General features: G+C 36.1%; 1 protein-coding gene across 3 annotated transcripts in view; it reads right to left on the bottom strand.

The window, feature by feature from the left end:
• Positions 1 to 23,864, bottom strand: part of Arhgap15 (Rho GTPase activating protein 15) — a 626,004-nt gene that overhangs the window by 230,400 nt on the left and 371,740 nt on the right. For all 3 annotated transcript variants that reach the window (XM_090343126.1, XM_090343125.1, XM_090343127.1), the window contains one exon: positions 4,106 to 4,204. In XM_090343126.1, coding sequence (XP_090199252.1) covers positions 4,106 to 4,204 — 99 coding nt within the window. The remainder of the gene's footprint in view (positions 1 to 4,105; positions 4,205 to 23,864) is intronic.

The raw sequence follows: 23,864 nt of genomic DNA on the forward strand, positions 1-23,864 counted from the left end.
CACACAAAAATGACAAAGTTTTTCTTCATATTGTACTGTTGCAATATGTCAAGAAAATGACCTTGTCGAGAGGTTAAAATGGACATGTATTATATTTATTTTTAAAGTTTATTCTCTCTTTCTCTCTTAGACATCTTTGGCGGTACTAGAGTTTCAACTCATGGCTCATGTTGTTATGATGGTATGCTATCACTTTAAGCCTTGCTAATTTTCTGTCTTGTTATCTGTGAGATAGGGTCTCACTTCCCATCCAGATATGAGCCTGAGCTTATATCTGCCTCCTTTAGGCTTCCAGATGTTTCTGGGTTCCTAACATCTTGCTACTCATTGTAGAAATAGGGCCTTGTGGATTTTTCCTTTCCATCGGCCCTGGAACTGTGATCTTCCCAACTTCCATTTCTCACAGGAGCTGGTATGACAGGCTCTTCTCAAACTAACCTTAGTTGCATCATGATCTTTCCTACCATTTTTTAACCTCCAAATTATATAAGATTGAAAAATGAGCTTGGCAGTTTTATAGTGGTATTCGATCTGGTAGCCTATATTTTTTTTCTCTTATCACTTACCACTTATGTTTGCTCTAACCCATACTCATATTCATGTGTGTCTGGTTAATAGCTATTTTTCTATATTCTCAGTTGGAAGGACAGCACACAGTATGTACTCAGTAAGTACTTGTGGCCTAAATGCAAAGTATTGTTAGCATCTATTTCTTCATTCAACCACTATTCAGTGCTTAAATTGTGTCCTATACCATGTAAGCATCTTTTAAATACTGGATCTTTGCGAAGGAGAGTCAATTCTTCATACACATTGCATAAAATGAATTATGATTTAAGGTTTAGCTTCTTAGTATACTAGTTTAGACAATATATAAATATTAAATTAAAATATATAAATAAATGTAATTAAATTTATCTTAAATTTAATATATAGAATTCTCAGTTAGAATGTTAGGCCCTGACTTCAGTTCCTAGTACACACACACACACACACACACACACACACACACAAACACACACCACAAAGTGACAAATGATTTCATGATTTTGGTGATTTTAGCAAAGATATGAATGAACCATTTGCTGAATATATTTACACTGGCATCTCTTTGTAATGAAATACTTAAACTGGGCTTTTTTTTTCCACTGGCCAGTCACAATATCTTATCAATATGCAGTAAAGCAAAGCAAGGCAGGTAGAAGGAGCCACCAAGGTGAGCTGTAAAGACAGCCACACCCCTTATACACCATCTCCCAAATGTCAGAAACCACAGAGATGACTTTTAACCATTGAAGAGGAGGGTGTTTTGATATTCAGAGGAAAAAGAAAACCAGTGAGATAAAGATGTATGCAAAATAAGTTTTTGTTTTCAAAATTGTTTTACCCTATGTCTTACTAATGGATTTTTCTTCTAGGAATTTCTAAAAGGTGTAACATTTAAATATCAACTAATAGTACCTTAGTAATGATACAGAATTTATATTATGCCAAGTACCAAGAAGAATTTTCCCGCAAATTTCCTATCATATGCAAGCAGTAAAACAAATAGATGAGTGAGTGAATGAAGAGTTATTTGTCTTCTTTATAATACTTCATTTTAAATCTAGCATGCAAGTAACATTCAAAATATACCCAGCATTTATAGAGGAAATTTTTAAACAACAGAAAATAATCTGAAGACAAAAGAAAGGAAAGGACTATATCATTATTTTTAAAGATAAATGCCAATGTGCTGCTGTCCTGAACATGTGGCAATTTACCCATGACTATGAGAGTTAAACACAGTTTTCATTAAATGTGCTTTTTCCATCCAGATCCATAAGCATTTCCCATGACTCTGTAGTTGAGTATGTTGGCTGGAAGAGGATCTGGCCATTAGATGAGTGGCTGTAGATTTGCTGAGTCCCAGCCCCGCTGAGAGAGTTGGCACCTTTATATGCTACTTCCTAATACCAACTCCTGCATAAAATGTCATCAGAAGCTTACATAAATATTGGACTGAGACTCACATAAATTATTTCTGTCCTGAGGTGCTGTATGCCAGAATTTAGTAAAAACAACATTTTGAGTAAATAGAACTGGTGTATAAATGTAAGAATATTAATCCAACAGGATGATCATAGAAAAATATAATCAAAAGTACACACTTTAAATCTTACAGTGATGTGAGCCATTTGTCTCGTGCTTCTGAGTTTTTACTGAATATTTCCACAGAGTTCCTTTAAGCTGACAAAGCGCTTTGAATTGTCTGCTGTTTCATGTAAGGGTAAAGCCTTTGCGTTTCATTAAAATGCTCAGGCATTATTTTAATAATCATATGTGTGATTAGTGCCTGTTTAGTGCTGGATCTACAAATTCATCTTAAAAGTAAACACTGGCACAATGAAATTTAATGCTAGATATGATTTCTCTTGTCAGCAGAAACATCACCTCATTTTATTAAAAATCTCCAACAAAATGCTGTGAACAAAAGATACAATTTCTCTTTATAGGTATTTTCTAGTTTACAATATTATGGTGTCTGCACAATGAAAGACTGCATCAAGCAGCCTTTTTTTTACATTTTTGCCAAGAGTAGATTCATAAATCAAGAGGCATAGAGCTCTTCTTTGTATGTGCATACATCTTATTACCTGCAGCTTCCCCCAGTGTCCCATTTGGATATTTGGTCTAATGTAATAGTGCTCACATCATAAGTAAAAATATCTTGAAAATGATGAAAATTTACCTATTGGAAATAATAACATTGTAATATTCTCAGCGATCCATTTTAGTTTCAAGTATTTATTAAATATTATTTATGTCTAAAATATGTACTTAAAAATTAAATGAAATTGTAATAGGCAATAAAGATATATTTCTCTCTAAATTCCAATTGACTTCCTTTCTCCCAGACACCTCTCCTCATGTTTATTCTGCATTTACTGTTTCCTATCCTTTCTCAGTACCCTCACATCCATTCCCTGATGTGTGGATGTGCTTTCCCAAAGCCACTCTCTGTATCCACCTTCCCCACCCACTCTTTCTCCTCTTGCTAATTCTCTCATTCTCTACTGATCGGGGAATAATCGTATCCCAAGGCTGTCCTTTCAGTATAATTAAAGTATGAATTTCCAGGAGTTGGAAATTGCACACCATTTTTATTATGCTTTTATAATAAAGCAGGTAACACTGAGAGAATTAAAATGGCTTTTTCCTAGCAGATTACTTGGTAAAGATTGTTTCCCCTTTGGTTCTATTGTTTCAAGAGACTAGAAGCCGGAAATGAGAATAGGTTCACCAATTCTCTTTTTCTGAAAACACCTCTATCTTTCACATGATATATACGCCCCTAGATCCTGGGAATATGTTGTAAACTTGTAACAGATGGTGATGAAGCTTCACATTTTTATATAATACATTCTTTAAGATTCTGCATCTAGTAATGTGTATCCTTCCAGGAAAAATGACCTTGAGTGAATAAAGTCATAGTTTGAAGGAAAAATATCCCAGAGATAGATGAGTACAGAAATGATGAGTCAATTGGGTTTTGTTTTGTTCTCTTCAGTAAGAAGAAATAATTTCAGATGAAAAACAATGTTGAACAAGAGAAATCAAAGGTCATTTGAACACTGGAGCTACAAATGTTAATTGTTACAAGAAAACCGGCTAGCTGTATTCTGCACTGAATAGCAATGTAGAAGATGGGGTGTCACTACAAGTTGAAATGCAATTTGCTTTACTTGGATAATGTTGGGGGCTTACCAAAAATTGTTCTGGCATAACATCTTCCAGCATGAATGTTAAGGGGGTTCTAACACTGTGAGTGCTGATATTTTATGAATGTTTTATCGCTGGCTTGGAAACAAGGAGTTTGCAATTGAATCAACATTATGTCAGACAGACAAAATATTAAGAAAAAAAGAACGTTAGTGAGAATTACTAATGTTCCTATTGTAAAAAACAAATTGAACTTAATAAGAAATCTGATTCTCTTAACTGGTTAGCAAAAGTCAAGTTTTAATTGTGTGGCTTCCCAGACAAATCAAGAGGCTCTATGAACCCAATTGCTGGTTGTTCAGAGGATGAAGAAATGAGAACTGTTGTATATTTAGTTACCCACCTCTTTTTTCGACAGCTTCAATGCATTGCTTTACAAACCGTGGAACTGTGGAATGTTCACGTTCACACACTTTGTGCAGATGAGAGCCAAAAATTTGATCTGCAAAAGAAACAAAGATGAGCTTCATTAAAATCTAAGCTTGTGTTGTTCTTTGATTCCGATTCCATATCTAGTGCAGGCTGCAATCTTCATTTTGCGTAGGGATTTATTTTTCTGCGTCAATTTCTAAGCATCTATGTTAAACATACAAAGACTGTAAGTCCTTTCTCTATGTAGCAGGATTCTGGTATCAGAGTAAGAAATGTAACTCCCTCTGACTGATTAAACTGGGATGACTGAGTAAGCTACCATCTCTCTGGGCCTTAATTTCTTGTAGGTAACTTTTTCAAACTAATTGATCTTAATGTTTCGCATCTGAATATTTTCAGAAGATAGATTTTAGTGATTTTTCAGGATGATGCTTTTATCAGTAGGACATTCATTTAGGACATTCATTTTGTAGCTCAAGGATACTTGGAGATGCAAATCACAGGAGTTACTTGGAAAGAAACATTTCAGTATTGTTGCTTCCTTTTACTTCTCTAAGAATGATTTTTCCCTCAGGGCTCAGCTAAGGTCACACACTTTTCCTACCAACTCTTGCCTTCCAATCACAGCTTTTCATTTTCAATGACATTGTTTTGTTGGAACACTAGATCCTCGAACGTTCAGAGATGATACAGAAGAGGGTCTGTGATTAAAATGGTTTTACAACATATCAAACAAAGTTGAACAGAAACTAAAGCATGTATTGAAGCAAGGTGAAGCTTTTAATTTTAGATCCCTGCATATGCCAGTTCATCAGTGAATTTCTGTGAGCTGCTGGAGGTGCATTAGTCCTTGAAATGATTTGAGAAATACACTTTTATTTCTCAGAGCTCTCTGCACTAATGTTTCCAAGAACACATATTGTGAAATTCATAACCTAATGCTTTATCCTTTGGAACATGATTGATGTTACTTGGCAATATATATATATGTGTATACATTATATACACATATTTATATGTGTATAAAATATACTAATACATTATACATTTTATATATAGGTATATACTTATATACAAATATATAGGTATATATTATAAATGTACAATTCATATGACACTTATAAACATATATTTATGTATACAAATATACCAATATGTAACATAACATACATATATGAATATATGCCATATGCATTATATTAATATAATTTATTAAATATAAAATGGCATAAATATATATTAAATTATTTTAGTTTGGGTTAGAAATATCCCTTAAAAGCTCATATTTTGGGGGCTGGGAGTTTGGCCTAGTGGTAGCGTGCTTGCCTAGCATGCACAAAGACCCGGGTTCGATTCCTCGGTACCACATACATAGAAAAAAGCCAAAAATGGTGCTGAGGCTCAAGTGGTAGAGCTCTAGCCTTGAGAAAATCCAGGAACAGTGCTCAGGCCCTGGGCTCAAGCCCAGGATTGGCAAAAAAAATGATAAAAAAAGCTCATATTTTGAAGTCTTCATCCCCAGGTGGTGGTATTCCTGGGAGATGCTTGGATTATGAGGGACTAGATCTAATCAGTGGATTAACATGAATGGATTTATAATTTGATAGCATTAGAGTTAACCATCTACTTAGAGGAAGTGGATTTCGAGGACATGTCATGTCAGTGGCCAATGCCAGTCTGCCTTTTCTTTCTTTGGTTTCAGAGAGCTAAGTGACTTTGCTTTATGAATTGTACAGTTCCTCAGCCACACATTTCCACCACTAATTATTGAATTAATTTTGGTCCAAAGCAATGGATCCAGCTGACCTTGAAGTAAAACTTCTGAAACTATGATTCAAAACAAATCTTTCCTTCTGTGGTTGGTTTTCAGGAATTTTATTACAGTAATGAATAAAAAGTGAGTGATGTTTTCTTGACAGATTCTGAATGCCTGAATCCTTACTGTGCATTCTAATCTGAGTACTTAGCACCTCTTCTGGCCCACAGAGATATTTTTTAATTGTGGTAAAATATGTATAACCTTAAACTATTATAACCATCTTCAGGTCTCTAGTTTCATAGCATTAAGAACATTCACAAAAATCTTTAGCCTTCACCATCATCCTTTTTACAACTTAGCAAAACAGCTTTACTGTTTACTATTACTACTAAAGAAACTAACATGTAATAAATTGAAGGCCTTTCCTTTTAGATCAGAAAGACAAGGTCACTGTAGTGACTTACAATGTTCCACCTGTTATGATCTAAAACTCAACTTAATTTATATACTTTCTCTTCACAAAGCATGCCTGAAACCTGCCTGTCCACACTACTGATCCGCATCCTTGCCAAACACATTCCTGCCTCAGGATCTTTACATTGTTATTTCTTCTGCATCAAACATTACCTTTAAGAGCTTTGATTGAATGGCACTGTATAATTTTAGGCTGCTCTACCCCATTGGTGCCACTCAACACTATTTTCTAAAGTATTGTCTCTGCCTCAGTTATCTTAGAGCACTTATAGTATATCAGTCAGACATGTTTGGAGCTTAGAATATTAAATACACACTAGTAAGGACCACACCAGTTATTTCTAATTATCAGACCCACAGTACCTGGATATTTGGTATGTGGTGGTGGTTAAGGAAATTTTTGTTGAATGACAGTATTTATTGTCAGTGGAAGTAACAATATATAATAGCATAATAGAGTGCTGAGTGATATATTTTAATAATGGAGGACTTAAGTTGAGGTAGTATAGAATTCATTATTTTTTCATATATTGTTATTGTAATTAATAGAACGGTTACATTATATTCCCAGATAGAAAGTGCATTACTTCACAAACATTGATACCCTTTCTCATGTCTTGGTCCCCATTTCCTTCCCCCACCCCTAACCTTCATCTTGTTTTCCCCCCTTCCTTATCCTGTTGTCCTTAATGTATTATGTTATCTCTCATCTCTTTTGCTGTCCCTTGGCTATCTCATATTGTTACAATATTTTACCTTGTTACCTGATATACTGTATACATCATTTTTATTTCCTAAGTTGCTCTTGTTTCTATAACCAGGATATAGAAACAAAAGCCATATGATGAGTGATTGTTTTCCTTAATGTACTGTGTTATCTCTCATCTCTTTTGCTGTCCCTTGATTATCTCATATTGTTAAAATATTTCACCTTGTTATCCGATATATTTTATATATGCTTAATTGAGTATTTGAAATATGATAGGGAAGGGGGGAAATCAAGATGAGCAGAGGGTGGGGGGAGGTAAATGGGGACCATGACATGAGAAAGTCATTTGTGAAGTAATGTACCTATATAATGTAACCCTTCTATTAATTACAATAACAATATATGAAAAAAAATAGAAAAGTTGCTCTTCTCTTTGGTTGCCCTTTGGTTAATCTCATATTGTTACTGTATCTGACTTTGTTACCTGGCATATTGTATATTCATTTATTTGTTTATTTGAAATAGGGAAGAGGGAAAACAAGGTGATTGGGAGGAGGTGAGGAGAGGGAAACGGGGACAAAAACATGAGAAGGGGTATCAATGTGTGAGAAGTAATGCACCTACTATATGGCAAATATAGCTGTAAACCCACTATCCATTACAATAAAAAAAGAAAAGTTGTAATTTGTATCAGTTTTCTATGGAAGAAAGCAGGTAAGGCTAATATACTATTTATTAACACACTCCAATATGGACATGTATGCTACTAACACAAGAGACAGAAAGATAAAAAAAAACCAAACCAATGTACATGTAACATGATTATGGGTCTTAGTGCTAAGCACTTGAACAAATAACAAAGAGTTAATTCAAACAGTGACATAAGACATTATCAAAGGAAATCAAATGTTTTAAATGCCTAAACCTTATCACCAATGAACATGAAATGCATTTACAAAGTAAGAAGTGTTATCCAGTTGTCAGCACCAGTTCATGATTGTAGTCTAGCTACTCAGGAGATTTAGAAGATTTAGAAGATTGTGGCCTGATACCATCTGAGGCAGGAATACGCTGAGACTCTTAAATCCTGTTAACTGCCAAAATGCCAGAAGTGGAGCTGTGGTTCATGTGGTAGAGTGCTAGCCTTAAGGAAAAAGATCATGAACAGGGCCCAGGCTCGCACGTGCGAGCACACACACACACACACACACACACACACACACACACACACACACACATTATTATCCAAAGCCAGTAAATCACAGAGATTTCGTTAAAATGACATTGCTAAATTTAATTTCAATTGCAGGAATGCAACCCATATGTAAATTTGACATTGTCTAAAGTTTGACACCCAAGGAGGAATAATGCTCTACTGAGGCATTCTTGCATATCTAACTTTAAATATTGTAGACATCAGGGAAGGAGAGACATAATGTTCTGTTTGATTGGACAACATTAGTTTGCTAGCTTTGCCCCTCAACCTTTATGTCTGTCACCTGGAACAAAAATTTCCACTTTCTTCTTCCTTATGGTATTCCAAAATGAGAGCATTTCCAGAACTCTGTGCTCCTAACTCTCCACCTACATTCCCATCTGTGGACTCACTGGTAATCATTCCTTCTTCTCTTAACAACTTTTTTTTTTAATTTAGAAAATACGTCTTGCTGGAGGTGCCAATATTTTTGGAATCCTCCACAAACGCCTATGGCCTTGGCAAGAGTGATCATCACCCTTGTCCTACAAAGTGGCAGGCAACACATTGGTTGGAGAAAATCCATTTTCTGCAATTTTTCTATGAAAGCATCTTTTGGTGAGAAAAATAAATAGACCTTGCACATGACTGCACTTATAAATCATGTTGTTTACATAATGAATTCAAGTTTAGCTTGAGGAGGTGGTGTTTCATCTTTAAGCTCACACATTTCTGACCAGTTTAGTTAGTTCATCAGCATAACCAGGTTAAGTCTCTCAGATTATAAATTAGCTTCATTTTCCCTCATCACTGCTATATATTTTTGACAAATTATGAAAGGAACAGGCAGTAATGGGATCTCTGTCAGCTAGATTCCAAATGAATCAAAACTATGAGGAGAACTACTCAATAGAGGCAGTTAAATGTTCAAATAATGTGACGGTGTTATCATCATTTACACAGGGGACAGTCTCTGCTTTTCAAAATGATGTTATTCTGGTTTTAGGATAAAGGGCCAGTGCAGCTACTGCAGGCAACTTACAAAAGGAAGAACAAAGCACCCAGGATGACTTATACATGAAAAATATAGGCAAAGGCAGAAACAATAACAGCCTACTGGATTGCTCAGCTATAGAAACAAAGCAGATAATTGCCTTAGTAATGAGGTCTATTGGTTAAGGTTTCTGGCTGCAAGCAACAGAAAAACATAACATCGTGGCTACATTATGCAAAGAGATATTTTATCTGAATAATATGTGTGGGTTAGAGGTGGGAAGGAACTCAATATATTAACTAGAAACAGTGTGTTTTGTGTTTTGTAGGTGATTAGCAATCAAGATGCTCAGGAGATCTATGAAACAGGAAAGAGGAGAAACAGCATAAGTTCTCTAACTCACACAACTGGGCCAGGATGTTAATTTTTACCAACTCCAAGACATCACCACTACTCACCAATTGCTCAAGATTTGAACTTCATTGAAGTCCCATGGATGAAAACCAAGGTACACAAAAAGGGTCAGGGGAGACAAAATTCAGCTCTCACTAATTCTCTTGGAAGTTTCTTTCATCAAAGTGATACACACATGGGTGGATCATTTCCTAGTGATTTGCTATAGGAGACAAGCAGTGGATCCAGAAAGATGACAAATTTTATTTGTTATATGACAGAATCATCCTATAATCATGAACTATAAATGGTCTAGATTTCTAGACCAAAATTTCAGATTGCTTATCAGAACGGTAGTGTTTTTCTTATCCTTTATTTTTTTTCTCCAGTTCCTTTATCCTCATCTTTATCCTTGCTTTTGCTTAAAATAGTCACAATATGAACTCAAGGTAGACATGTTTCAAACCTTTTTTTTTTTTTTTTTTTTTTAGTCAGTCTCTGTCACTGAGCTTTTCAGCTCAAGGCTACCGTCCTACCACTTGAGCCTGTGCCTCTTCCTGCTTTCTAGTGATTAGTTAGAGGTAAGAGTCTCATTGAATTTTTAGCGCCAGGGATGGCTTTGAACCAAATCCTCAGATCTGAGCCTCCTGAGTAATTAAGATTACAGGCATGAGCGACTAACTGCACACGGCTACTTTACTGAATTTTTCTTTTCCTTCTGTTTTTTTTTTTTTTGTGTGTGTGTGTGTGTGTGGCGGGAGGGTAGTGGGGAGGTCATGGGGCTTGAACTCTGGGCCTGGGCACTGTCCCTGAGATCTTCAGCTCAAAGCTACCACCCTACCCTGAGCCAAGCCTCACTTCCTGTTTCCTAATTGGAGATGAGAGTCTCAAGTTCTTTTGTGCCATGGCTGGCTTTGAAATGTGATCCTCAGATCACAGCCTCCTGAGTAAGTAGAATTACAAGTGTGAGCCACCATGCCGGACTTTACTGAGTTTTTAGTGGAAAAAAGGATGGTTGAATTTAGTGCTATAGCTTACTGGATAGCTTATTTCTGAGTTAAAATATAAAAACATGCCTAATGCTAAAATATTATAGTACTTAATATATTATAAGTGTTTCAGGAGGCACTATATTATCTATCTATATATTAATCAATCTATTTATTTTAATTAATTTATTTTATTTATTTATTCATGGGGCTTGTATTCTGGCGCTGAGAGCTGTCCCTTAGCTTTTCAGTTCAATGCTAGCACTCTACGGACTTGAGCCATAGTATCACTTCCGGTTTTCTCGTGGATAAATGGAGAAAAGAGTCTCACAGGCTATGGTGCCTGGGCTGGTTTTGAACTAGGATCCTCAGATCTCAATCTTCTGAGTAGCTAAAGATTACAGGTGTGGGCCACCAGTATCCAGCAGGAGACCCTACATTATCTTATGACACATTGGAGTTTTAAATGAAAATACCATCTACTAATTTTTGGCATTTAGATATTAAAAAAATATTCGGGCTGATTCTGTGTTGATCATCTAATCTCCAACGCAAGGAAACCTCCCTTACTTGTCTTGTTTACTTGTGACTACTTTTTTTTCCCTTAGGAGAGGGAATTGCAGGAAAAAGTTTAATTATTTCAACTTTTAAGTAGTTTGGAATGTAAATAAATAGGATTTAGCAAATATGTGCAGTTCTGTGTAAGGTTTTCCACCATGTGTTTATTCACATTTTTTTCCACCAAAACAAACAATCCTAAAATGTATGGCACGTAATGACTTCTCATATATGGAAAGACGAGTGAGGAGGAGATTTGTCTGGATTCTGTGAAGAAGATCTCCACACAAGAGAAGGCTGAGTGTCTGCAGTTCCCATCAAAGAGGAATAATTGGCTGCAGGGGTACTAGCATTCTAACAAGAGCAGTCCAAAATGTATTACAAGGACAGGGACCTAGACACAATAGCGAAGTTGTTCTCTGTTTCTCTGTCTTTTCCTTTGCCAGGCTTTTTATTTCTGCCTTTCTCATTTCCACACTTGATGTCCTTCTGTAATATACCCTTTGGCTCTTTCTGTTCAGTTCCCAAACCCTCATGCTATTCGACTTCAGATAAATTTTGTTCTGATTGGTGAAACCAGCATTTGGGCAAGCCAGAAGGAAAGTTTTGTCTTAAATGAAGAGTTTATCATCCTAAATGGAAAAATGAGTGTGAAAACTCATCTTGCACGTTTACCTCCTTCTTACCCAATTTGAAAAGTAACCTAGGGATCAAAACAGGGAGGACCTTACAGATTGCAAGAGAATGCTGAACAAAATGTTTGTTATTTAATTTTATTGGGGCTTGAACTCTGGGCATGGTTGCTGTCCCTAAGCTCAAGGATAATGCTCTACTACTTGAGTCACAGCATCACAGTTTGAACAGTGGTTAAATGGAGATATGAGTCTCACGGACTGTAGTGGCCAGGCTGGCTTTGAATCACTATCCTCAGGTCTCAGCCTCCAGAGTAGCTAGGATTACAGGCATGAGCCACAAGCGCCTGGCTTGAACATAGTTTTTCATTGATTTTATTCTAAGTAGTTTAATATTATTGAGCAGGAAAGTATTGATATAATTTATATCTTTAAATGACCCCTTCTCTTTACCCCTCCCAGGTTTCTCGCCTTCACCCCAATTGCTGTGTGGAGACTTAATTAAGGAGGTCTAGCAGAGAAGCAAGGGCAGTTAGGGGGCTGGTGAAATACTTCACAGAGAATTGAGGGTTCTTGAATAAGCATGGTAATAACGGAAGTGACTAAAAGTGGTTTAATTTAAACTATATTTTTAGGCAGGATTTGCTGATGGAAGTGGAAGAGACAGAGATAGAGTGCAGGGTGACTCCAGCTGGCACATGGCTGTGGTATTTCCTGAAATAGAGAACACGTGGGAGCAGGAGAACCAAGGGTTGTTCTGGATAAATTTGAGATGTCTACTGAGCACTTAAGGTGATATCAAATAAACTTTTAAACTTGCAAGTCTGGCATGTGAGGCTGATGTTTTAAGTTTTGGATGGAATTTGAAGCCACACGACTGATACACTTCAGCCCCAGAATGTTGTTAGAAAATGATCCAATAGTAGAAAAATGAGAACAAAAAAAGGAAAAATGTAAAATGATGAGGGTTGGGGTGCAAACAGGAATGAATTTACCCCAAATGAATTTACCACAGTATTGAGTTTCAGCATGAAGGGATAAGAAACTGTAAATAAATTACTCTCTTACAATCACTGAAAGATTTTATATGTGGTTATATTATCTGTATCTATTTCTAGGGATTAACCTTCCAGGAAGTACAAGAAAAAAAATACAGGATGGTCTCTGATATATAGCGCACCCTCACTATCCAGAAAAAGGCTATTAAAATATGAAAATATAGCTTTAAGATAAAGAGAAGGCAGGAGTAACTGAAAAGACCATAGTAGCTTCATAGCATTGGCAATTCTAATCCGAAAGGGAAAATTGAGTAGAAGTTTGCTCAGTAAAAAAAGCAAGAAAAGAATGTTCATGATTAATTAATCTTTTCCATAGTAGGACCAGATAAATGAAACTTCTTCCCCTTACATTTACAGGCAAACATTTAGTATATGGTCACTTAAAATACATGAGTATGTGAATGAAACATTCAAAGCGAGTAAAAGAAAAGAAGAAAAAATTAAAAAGTATTTCTAGCTAAAGATTTTAGCATGATCATGCGACTGGAGGAAATTTATGTTGTTCAGTTTGCTTTTGGAGTATTTAAGAGTAGTTTTATTTCATTTATTTTTTTCTGCTGGTCCTGAGGCTTGAAGTCAGGGCCTGTGGGCTGTCTCTTTTTGTGCAAGGTTAGTGCTTTTCTACTCGGGCCACAGCTCCACTTCCAGCTGTTTTGAGTAGTTTATTGGAGATAAAACATAGGGACTTTTCTGCCACAATCTTCAAAGTCTTGATAAGTAGCTAAGGAAACAGGTATGAGTCACTGCTGTCCAGTTTTAGTTTAGATGCATTTTATATGATCAGCATGATCAATTTTGTTTAGTGAATATTGCCTATTTACCATCTGAGTTGACACTTCTTCCTACTTTGCATTTCTCTGTTTTCCTCCTCAGAATTTTGCAGGGGAACAACAAAGGAAGGAGGTTTGCTTTGAACATTCCAAATTTGTCAGATTTGCTAGTGTCTTTCATTCTTACCATTTACAAAACTAAGGAGGGTTGTTTTTTATTGAAGGGTTAACACTACTTTGAGATCAATTATTTTATTTTTGTTTGAGTGACAGATATGAGAAGAAAATCTGATATATAAAATTTATTCTGGTAATTGAGTGAACCAATTCTAAATGATTTAATTTATCATCAGGGACTAGAGATGAAAATGTCATTCAGTGATTGCTGAGAGTTCAGAGTCTTTGTGGGTGGGGAAAGTGCTGAAATCTTAACTCATTCCAGATTTAAGCAAAATCTAGGAAAGAAGACTGTCTTTTTTTCCTCTCTCTAATATCAGCATAGATTTGTTAGAATCCCAGGTGGTAAGATTTCAATTTATTTGCTTGAATGCATAGTTCAATAAGAAAAGATTCAAATTTAGTTGGAGTAAAACTGCTTAATGATTTCAAATATTACTTGTAATATATTAATATAATAGGTTGGGATATCTATAATAAAGTCTCTTTCATTTAAGTCTTAAGGGTGTTCTCCAAGCCACTAATGTTGAGTGCTAGGTACACACTGAAGTACCTAAGAGGAAAGCACTTTAGGTTAAAAGCACTTTCTCTGCCGTGGGTTAAATGTTATTTCAGGATTCTGTTAAAGGCATTCTTTACTCCTCAGATTCAGCTTAAAACAGAAAAAAAGGCTTTGATGAAAAGTGTTTTGAGGCAGGTAAAGGATTTTATAATAAACCATATTGAGAGCCAGTGAATCATGTGGTTCTGTGGAGCAGGTCAGCTCTGTGAAGGTATCCAGCAAGTTCTGCTCAGGAATGCTCATTCCCTGTGGTCTGTTCTGAGCAATGTGGTGTTAGCTATTCTGTGCAAAGAAATCAAGAAACATTTCCAGGAGTGTAACTGAAAAGAAGGGCTTGCAAACCCACATTTGTAGGCTATGTTATATGATTTTCTGAATATATTTTGTCCTTTTGGGGCTTCCACTCAAATGTTTCTCATTTTTCAGCTCCTACTACAAGAAATGACCATGTGAAAATAGTTCTTACACACACCCTCCCTGAAGTTGTCCACAGAATGAAGATATATCACATTGTGAGTTGATGCTTTGTATGTTGCATCTTTTCTGAGTTCCTTGAATTCTTTTCAAGTGTATTTCTTTTGCAGCAAATAAGACCACCCACGGAAAGGAAGTATGTCTTAAAAAATGAGCAAATTGAGCAATTGTATTTGATATACATTATGTATAAAGGAAAAGAAGTAAGAAAGGAACACCGGAGTTGGGTCTGCCTACTAAGTTGGCATCACAATAGTCACCATCCCCCATGACTTTGTGTAAGAGTTGACAGTAGGAGAATGACAGTCCGCTGAAAAGCATGTTGAACTTATGTGTCAGTGAAAACAGTGAGGGATGGAGAATGATATCTGTACTCCAGCTTCATCGCAAGGATAGGAACTGCCTTCGGGTGAGGAAATAGCCTTGGGTATAAGAGAATAAAGCATGTCTGTCTATGCAAGAGTCACACCCAGAGGTCCATGTAGACAGGGTAGGCCAAGCAGAAGGTTTCCGGTTCTCTCTAGAGAAAGAACTGTTCTAGGAACACTGGAGAAACCAGATAGACTGGACAAAAATTTCAAGTAGAAAATTCCCCAGGATAGGAATTCTGGTGCAAGGGAAGCAACAGTCTCCCAGGGGGTGTTGGCTACAGAGCTGTAATGAGGTGACTTCTTTGGGTAAAGAGTGTGCAATGGTGTATAAAAGAAGGTGAAATATAGAAGATAGTAAGGCAGAAGATATTTCTCATGATGGAAAACCAGCCACTTTCAGAAAGAGCAAGGGAGACACTAGAGATGGAACTAGTAAGTTGTGATTATACAGATGGGAAGTGTGTCTTGTGAGACTGTGTCTAAGTGGTAGAGTTATTTCATCCATACCCACACTGCTAGAACTTTTGCAATTTAGGTTACATAAGCATTAAGTAAAATTAGATAACAGACACTTGAAGTAACAATTTTATAATATAAACTTTTAAAATATCTTCTCATCAGTCTTCTAATAGTGCCAAGTTTTCTGGGTATGCATATGACATTCTTGATGTAAAATAGTTCATAATAGGCAGCATTAAAGCCTTTTATTTTGAATAATGGAATCACATATACTTGTGATCTCAGTATTCAGCTATTTGTTTGGCACATGGTAGTTCTTAAATAGGTATTTGACAAATAAAATAGTAATGTGTATTCAATTAATAACAAGTTATCTATAAAATGCTTTTTTTCCCTACAAATTCATTAGCTTACAACTTTATAAAACTCTTTCTACAGGGCGTTTTGATCATCATGCCTTGAGCATTTTATCCAACTACCTTTGGTTTTCCTGTGATTGTTGCCTTGCCCATTTCTATCTTCACAGTCCGAATCCTTTAACTCAAAACTCAGTCTAAAGAGTATAGAATAAAGGAAAACATTAATCTTTATATAATCTACATTTTTCATTTGTAATATACCAAAAACACAGAGGTTTTAAAGAGTATATGATAGCAGGCAATCTGAATAGCAATCAAAATTAAAGCATAAAGAAACAGGCCAGGAATCACTGGCTTATGCCTGTGATCGTAGCTACTCAAAAGACCGAGATGTGAGATTTATGGTTCAAAGCCAGTGTTGATAGGAAAGTCCATGAGCATCTTAATTCTAATTATCTATTAAAAAACTTGAAGTGAAGCTGGGCTCAAGTGGTACAGTGCTCATTTTGAGCAAAAAACCTCAGGGATATACCACCAGCCCACAGTTAATCCCCCAGGACCAGAACAAAACAAAGGAAGGAAGGAAGGAAGGAAGGAAGGAAGGAAGGAAGGAGAGAAGGACAAAAGGCAAACAAAAAAGAAAAATAAATAAAAGAAAAATAAAAAATGTAAGCATATTTCTTCACCCTCATCACTGAATATTAAACCTTGTTCTGGACACATACATGGTCAATATGTTGTACTAATATCTAACATCATAATAAACAAGTCATAGATTTTCTGTTTGGCATTTTTCAGAATGCGTACTCTAAAATCAAGAGAATAAACAACCCAATGGTAAGAGTAGGATTAGGATTAGAATATAAGAATAAGAAATTAGTATTCATTACACTAATTAATATTTATGTCAGTTATCCCTTGAGGTATTATCTGTAAAGTATACAGACAGGTAATTTCATCACCTTGCAAAATATGTTTCATAGCCAAAATCATGCTAAAATTTTTACTTTAAAATAGGATCATCTTGGTTTTGCAATCCGCTATTTTTCTAAATAGAAAAGAACACGTCTCCAAAAATACTACTGAAGGAATTGTTGGCATCTCCTATCTTCAATCATCACCTTCCCCCCACCTCACATATTCTTAAGCACAGAAGAAAAATCATGTATTTAATTTTTAAAGTGTTTAATATAGTTAGACATCATGTAGAGCTAAGGATAGGTTTTGTGCTCAAATATCACTTCCTTTTTTTCAAGAACGAGTTGTAATTTTTTAAAAATGATATTCTGAGTATGGGACTCAAATCTGGTTCCAATGCTAACATTTGGCTCAGACTTTCCTCTTGCAAAAGCTGTCTGACCTTCACAGATATGACCGAAGAGTCCATAGACATAGGCTTCCCCTTAGATTTTGATGAGGCTCAAACTGTAATTTGTGAGTGTGGACATAGAGATATCTTTGGTTCATATACAGGGCAGTGCTTTTTTTTTTTTACTAATTTACTACAAAATATTCATTAACATCTTCAGATAGCATAGCTCATGTACCCATATATCCTCCAGTGAATTGTCTTGTGTGAGTGAATTATTTGTTTCCCCTAGGTGTCTATGCTTTGCCCCATCTCTCCTTACTGGGGACGATGACATAGATATATCTGTGCTGTTCCAGGTCTGTACACAAATTATTCAGCTCTCACCCTGTGGATTAACATTTGCTGTACTGTTTTCACACCACAGTGACTTGAACCTAACTTTAGACATATCTACTCATCTGCTGATCAGTGCATTTCCAGCCAATATTAGTTTTCTTCAAGACTATCCATTTTATAATAATACAGGATTTTTCCCTAATATACACTGATTAGAAAGGGGCATATGTTCAAATCTGTATATAAATATGTGAAATTTGTGTTAGAGAATCTCAGGCATTTGACATCATTGGGAATTCTGTTTTCAAGGAAATGAGGGTCTAACCTTGTTTGTCTTTCTAAAATGTTTCTGATTTCCTTAACTGGTAATTATGTGAATAGATTCATAATCAAAACAAGCTTTCACCTCTGCTTTGACATGTTAATTGTTTCTAAAAACATGAAATAAGGTCCTGTGTCAAATTCTTTATATAATATTCAATAGTCTTTCATGCTAATTAACTTTTTTAAGATAAAAAAATTTGTAACTCACCCAAAGCCTCAGAGCATTTGAAATGTGGATTCAGGAAAGTTGTAAACATTAGTATTTTGCTGTTCATAGAATGAAAATATGAGAAGAAAATGTGAACATGGGAGAGCTATGGTATTTCTGGCATTTAGATTGTTTGGGATCTTAAGATATCTTCAAGTTATTATATTCAGAGTCTCTGCTTTCTTATTTCTTGGTCATGAGTTTTCTGTGTGACAGGTTCATTCATTGTAAAGAGAACTGAGGCAGGTCTCATCCAACTCCATCTTTTCTTTTGCTTGTATGAATTTGAGTTCCAAGTTCAAAAGGACAAGTTATGTGTGATATTTTCAAGTTAATGGCTAATGGACCTCCTTCCCATGTTTAACTTGGATGATGTCTCTAAATTTTCTCTGCTCTCTAAAATGGTAGAGAAGATAGTCTTTAAAGAACTATAACTTGACAATTGTTGAGAGTGGTATTTTTTGCATTTTCTTGACATCTCTACAGAATTTACATATAATGGCAACACCCAGTGGTGTTTCTGGGATGACTCTCTGCACAAATTAATACAACGAAACCATGATTTGTGGGTTGGGTTGTATTTCATACAATTTTAAGAATCCAGACCTACAGGTTGTAATTTGGTTAAAAAATTCAAACAGAAAATACAGAATGAATTTTCTCATAAATATAGACCAGAGTTTTAACAATTTACTGTTTCAAAATTAAAGAATTCCGGGCTGGGAGTTTGGCCTAGTGGTAGAGTGCTTGTCCAGCATGCATGAAGACCCGGGTTCGATTCCTTGGTACCACATACCTAGAAAAAAGCCAGAAATGGTGCTGAGGTTCAAGTGGTAGAGCTCTAGCCTTGAGAAAAGTCCAAGGACAGTGCTCAGGCCCTGAGCTCAAGCCCAGGACTGGCAAAAAAAAAATAAATAAATAAAGAATTAATTTTTAAATTGTTCTTTTAATATTTGAACATACACACCATTTCGCTGATGCTATTGTTAAAAATATCTAACTGCTTTATCCAGTAATTGTAATTAACACCGAGTCAATAATTGTAGCATATTTTGGTATATGCTAGTGAAGAGAACAATTCACATTTTACTAAAGAAAAAAGTATGCTAAATGGGTATATATTTTGTCATTAAAATACAAGCTAATTATACTGTAGAGTAAAGCTAACAGCTTTACAATATGATTCTAATCTTATTAATGGAATGTCAAAGATAAAAAAATACTACAGACCTTTGAAAATATAGCATGGTTACATCATAACAAATATAGCAAAGGTACTAAGTGCTTGAAAAAATACAAATTTATGAAGGCTTGTATTATAAACACTTACTTTAAAAAAATAAACGGAATTTTTTCTGAATTCTTTATTTACTAGGCCTGACCCCTAATCTAGCACTTTAAATGATAAAAGCACATTTACATAAAACTTGTTTTGTATGAAGTTTAACTGATATGGGGAAGAAGAGAAAAGTTTTCTTATTCCTCTTTTGTGCTCTTTATCCTGCATGCAAAGAAAGCATTCAGAACATCTTTTTAAATAATGAAAACTATAATAGCTGATCCCAGGGGAATAAGAAAAGAAAGAAGGGGCTTTGTTTCACTTATCTATGATAAGGCACTTCAGAACTTCCGGGTTTTATGAGTTGAGGAAAGAGATGTACATGACATGCCAACCCTTCTATTATGACAGTTTATGCTTCCTAAACAGCTTATTTAACTCAAATGCCTGGGAAATATACACAATTACCACCTTATGGAATGCTACTTAACTTTAAATGTTCCCTACAGATTAGAAACTCACTTCATCAGAATTTATCTCAGGTTCTCAGGAATTATTCTTCCCTAAACTCCTGAATATTTTTATGCAATTTAACTTTCTTTAAAAAAAAAAACTGAGATAGCTTAGAAACAGCTATAAGAGAAAAAGAAGGGGAAAAAATTCCCACACTCGTGGAGTCTGTTTAGAAGAGCTGTGTCCTATGCCCATGTACACTTTAATCATTCACTCTTTCAGCTGTTATCAATTTAAAACCAATGAAACTCCCACACTGAGTCCATTTGAGCAGTCAATTTTAATATCTCGAGGCATCTGTAGTTATTCTGAATTGGCTGCAAAAGCAGAACTAACAAGTTAAGCTCTAACCATAAGTCGACATCAGGCTGGTAAACCATACATCAAACACAGACAGTTAGTCAATACCCCAGTATGAAAAACCAACTAGCATTTTTAAGAAGAGCAATATATTCATGTGTTTGGCAGTTGGCTTTGCGTCTCATCCTCAATGGCTGTGCATTCAGCTTTCTTGTCAATGAAGTGATTCTCAAGCTAGCAAAAATCACATTTGAGAGAAAGCTGGTCACTTTTGTGCTCTGTGGATGACATTTTTTTTTCTACAAGAAGAAAGATATGAGGGAATATGCCTTTAGTGAATAAGAATCTAGAAAGTTTTAAATGGTTGCTTTTTCTAAGAAAACTCTTTCAACCATATGTTCTGGATCATTGAGCACAATCCCTACTTCAAATATTATGTCACCGTCAGGCCATGTGTCTCAATTTTGTGTTTGGAAAATATGGTTGCTAGAAATACCTCTTTCCCTCCCAGGGGTGACTCTGACACAGGGCTGTTGCCTCCCAGACAGAGAAGAGGACAATGTGGAAGCAGAAGTATTCAAACAAGATCAAGGCAGTCATCACTTCAATCAAATCATTTCCAAATTTTGGGAGAGGGAGCCCTGGGGGAGAGGGGGGAATGGAGGGTGTTTATGACATATTGCTGCCTATTCCCAGAACTCTTTTATGTACTTTTATTTTATCTTCAAAAAGAAAGGGCATATTAAAGGGAAGTATCTAAGGAGGAGCAATGCTACATAAAGTTTATGTTTTCAGATCTGTTGCCCCAGAAAATGCTTTGATAAAACACACTTAGAGAACCATAGTCAGTTTCAAAGGAAAGATGAGAGATACACCTCTCCATATTGTAATTTGCCCAGTGTGGACAATCAACTGTGATTATACAAATGGTATTTTTTTTCCACAGACAAAAATAGAAAACACAATGTTTTTCTAATGTGGAGTCATTTTTGTACTAATAATTTTACATAAATTAGAAGTTACATATCTATCTGTCATCTATCCAAATTTGTATCATCTTTAAAATCGTTTATCTATCCACATATATAGATACATATACACACATACTTTATTCCTCTTCCTCCTCCTCCTCCTCCTCCTCCTCCTCCTCTTCCTCCTCCTCCTCCTCTTCCTCCTCTTCCTCCTCCTCCTCCTCTTCCTCCTCCTCCTCCTTTTCCTCCTCCTCCTCCTCCTCCTCCTCCTCCTCCTCCTCCTCCTCCTTTTCCTCCTCCTCCTCCTCCTCCTTTTCCTCCTCCTCCTCCTCCTCCTCCTTTTCCTCCTCCTCCTCCTCTTCTTCCTCCTCCTCCTCCTTTTCCTCCTCCTCCTCCTCCTCTTCCTCTTCCTCCTCCTCCTCCTCCTCCTCCTCCTCCTCCTCCTCCTCGTTTTCCTCTTTCTCCTCTTCTCTGTCCTCCCCCTCCTGTTCCTCCTTCTCTTCATCTTCGTCTTCCTCCTTTATCTTAGTGTCTTGCCACTGTGTTTCTCAGGCCAGTCTTTAACTCCTGGGTTCCAGTGAAATTCCTGCTTCAGTCTTCTGAAGAGGTGAGACCACAGGCATGTACTACCTCTCAGGTTGAAGCTTTTTGACATCAAGTAAGATAAGTTCAAAATGAATGATTTATATACTGAAAAAATTTGTTCCCCAATAAATTGATACATAGCCTTTATTTTTTTCTTGAAATTTTATGAAATATTGATAAGCAATAGACATGAATATTGAGGGAAAAGATTTGCAGGCCAACTGTTAGTGATGCTAAAAGACACAAAAGAGCAGTTTTTAATCTTAGAACACGTCAAAATGAAATGTTGACATTAATATTTCCTTGCTTGTAGCAGTTTAACACATCTGCTGAATGGGGTCCCTGCTGAGATATTGGCTGTTATAACTCTGATATATACTATCTTTAGACACACATACATATACTACCTACTTTTAAATCCAACTCCTACTAATAAGGAAGAAGTGGGACCTATTTTCTTGAACAGAATGGAAAATTCAACTTGTCCAAGTATATATGAAGCATTTGTGTATTTCTTCAAACTATCAGAACAAAATTCTGATTAAATATCTCTGAATGATTTGTCTCATCACAAAATGATATCACCAGCTAGCACTTCAGGCAAAGGGTACCTTTTTAAAAATAGGAAGCCATTGTTCAGCACTATGTGCTGTTCTTGGGTACAACAGAGGCCCCAAAGAGCTAACAAGAACTAAGCTGAAGAACCTTCTGCTGTCTGCAAGCTGGCTTTAGGAGTCAGGAGGGAATGCCACAGGAGGAGAACACCTGCTGGAGAGCAGCAGGGTATCAATAATAAATGCTAACCTTTAAAGAGGGGGATTCTCAGCACATTGACAAGCCCTGTATTTTTCCTGCTATTCAGGGAGTTTCAGAGAAAAAAGCTTTGGGATGTGTTAAGAGGATAGAAATGGTCATGCATAACTTCTCCAGAGAACCACCACCTTCTAACATGAGAAGCAACTATCATATTGTGACTTGTGTTCACCTACAATCAGACCAGGGCACAAAATAGTGAGTGAGAATTAGTCACTTCAGTTGTCCTAGGTTAGGAATGGAAGAGGTGTTGCATCTTTCCTTTAATGTAGACACACACACACACACACACACACACACACACACACACACACACACACACACTAAAGCCACTAGCACAATGATGTTCATTGCAGCACTATTTACAATAGTGAAGATATGGGAACAAACCAGATACCCCTCAGTAGATGAAAGGATCAAGACGATATGGTATAAGATTAGGCAGGGTCGCTCTCTCACTCATATCTTAGAGACCTCCCTGACCAGCCAGTATGATTCTTGATGCTAGACGCGGAATAAAACTCTGTTTAACTTCATAAAAAAAAAAAAGAAAGAAGATATGGTATTTATCCGCAATGGAATTCTAGGCTACCATCAGAAAGAATGACATCGCCCCATTCGTAAGGAAATGGAAAGACTTGGAAAAAAATCATATTAAGTGAAGTAAGCCATACTCAAAGGAACATAGGCTCAATAGTTTTTCTCATTTGTAATAATTAGTACACACCTAGGACTCTCATAGCAGAGGATTGCAATAGCTCAAAACCTAGGTACAGAAGGACACATAGGATGAGGCTAAATGAAAGGATCTCCAGGATATGGAAAGAAGAGCTTTATATTATGTTATTGTTGTTCTCTTCTCTTTTGATGCCCTTTGGTTAATCTCATATTGTTACAGTATCTGACTTTGTTACCTGACATATTGTATATAGGTTTTTTCATATATTTTTATTGTAATTAATAGAAGGGTTACATTATATTCACCAGATAGAAGGCGCATTACTTCACAAACATTGATAATCTTTCTCATGTCTTGGTCCCCATTTCCTCCCCCCTCATCTTGTTTCCCCCATTCCCTATTTTTATTTGTTTATTTAAAATAGGAAAGGGAAGGGGAAAAACAAGATTATTGGGAGGGGTGGAGGTAGGGAAAAGG

Source organism: Megascapheus bottae, chromosome 12, assembly GCF_031878675.1.
Source record: "Megascapheus bottae isolate mThoBot1 chromosome 12, mThoBot2.hap1, whole genome shotgun sequence".
NCBI classification, from domain to species: Eukaryota; Metazoa; Chordata; class Mammalia; order Rodentia; family Geomyidae; genus Megascapheus; species Megascapheus bottae.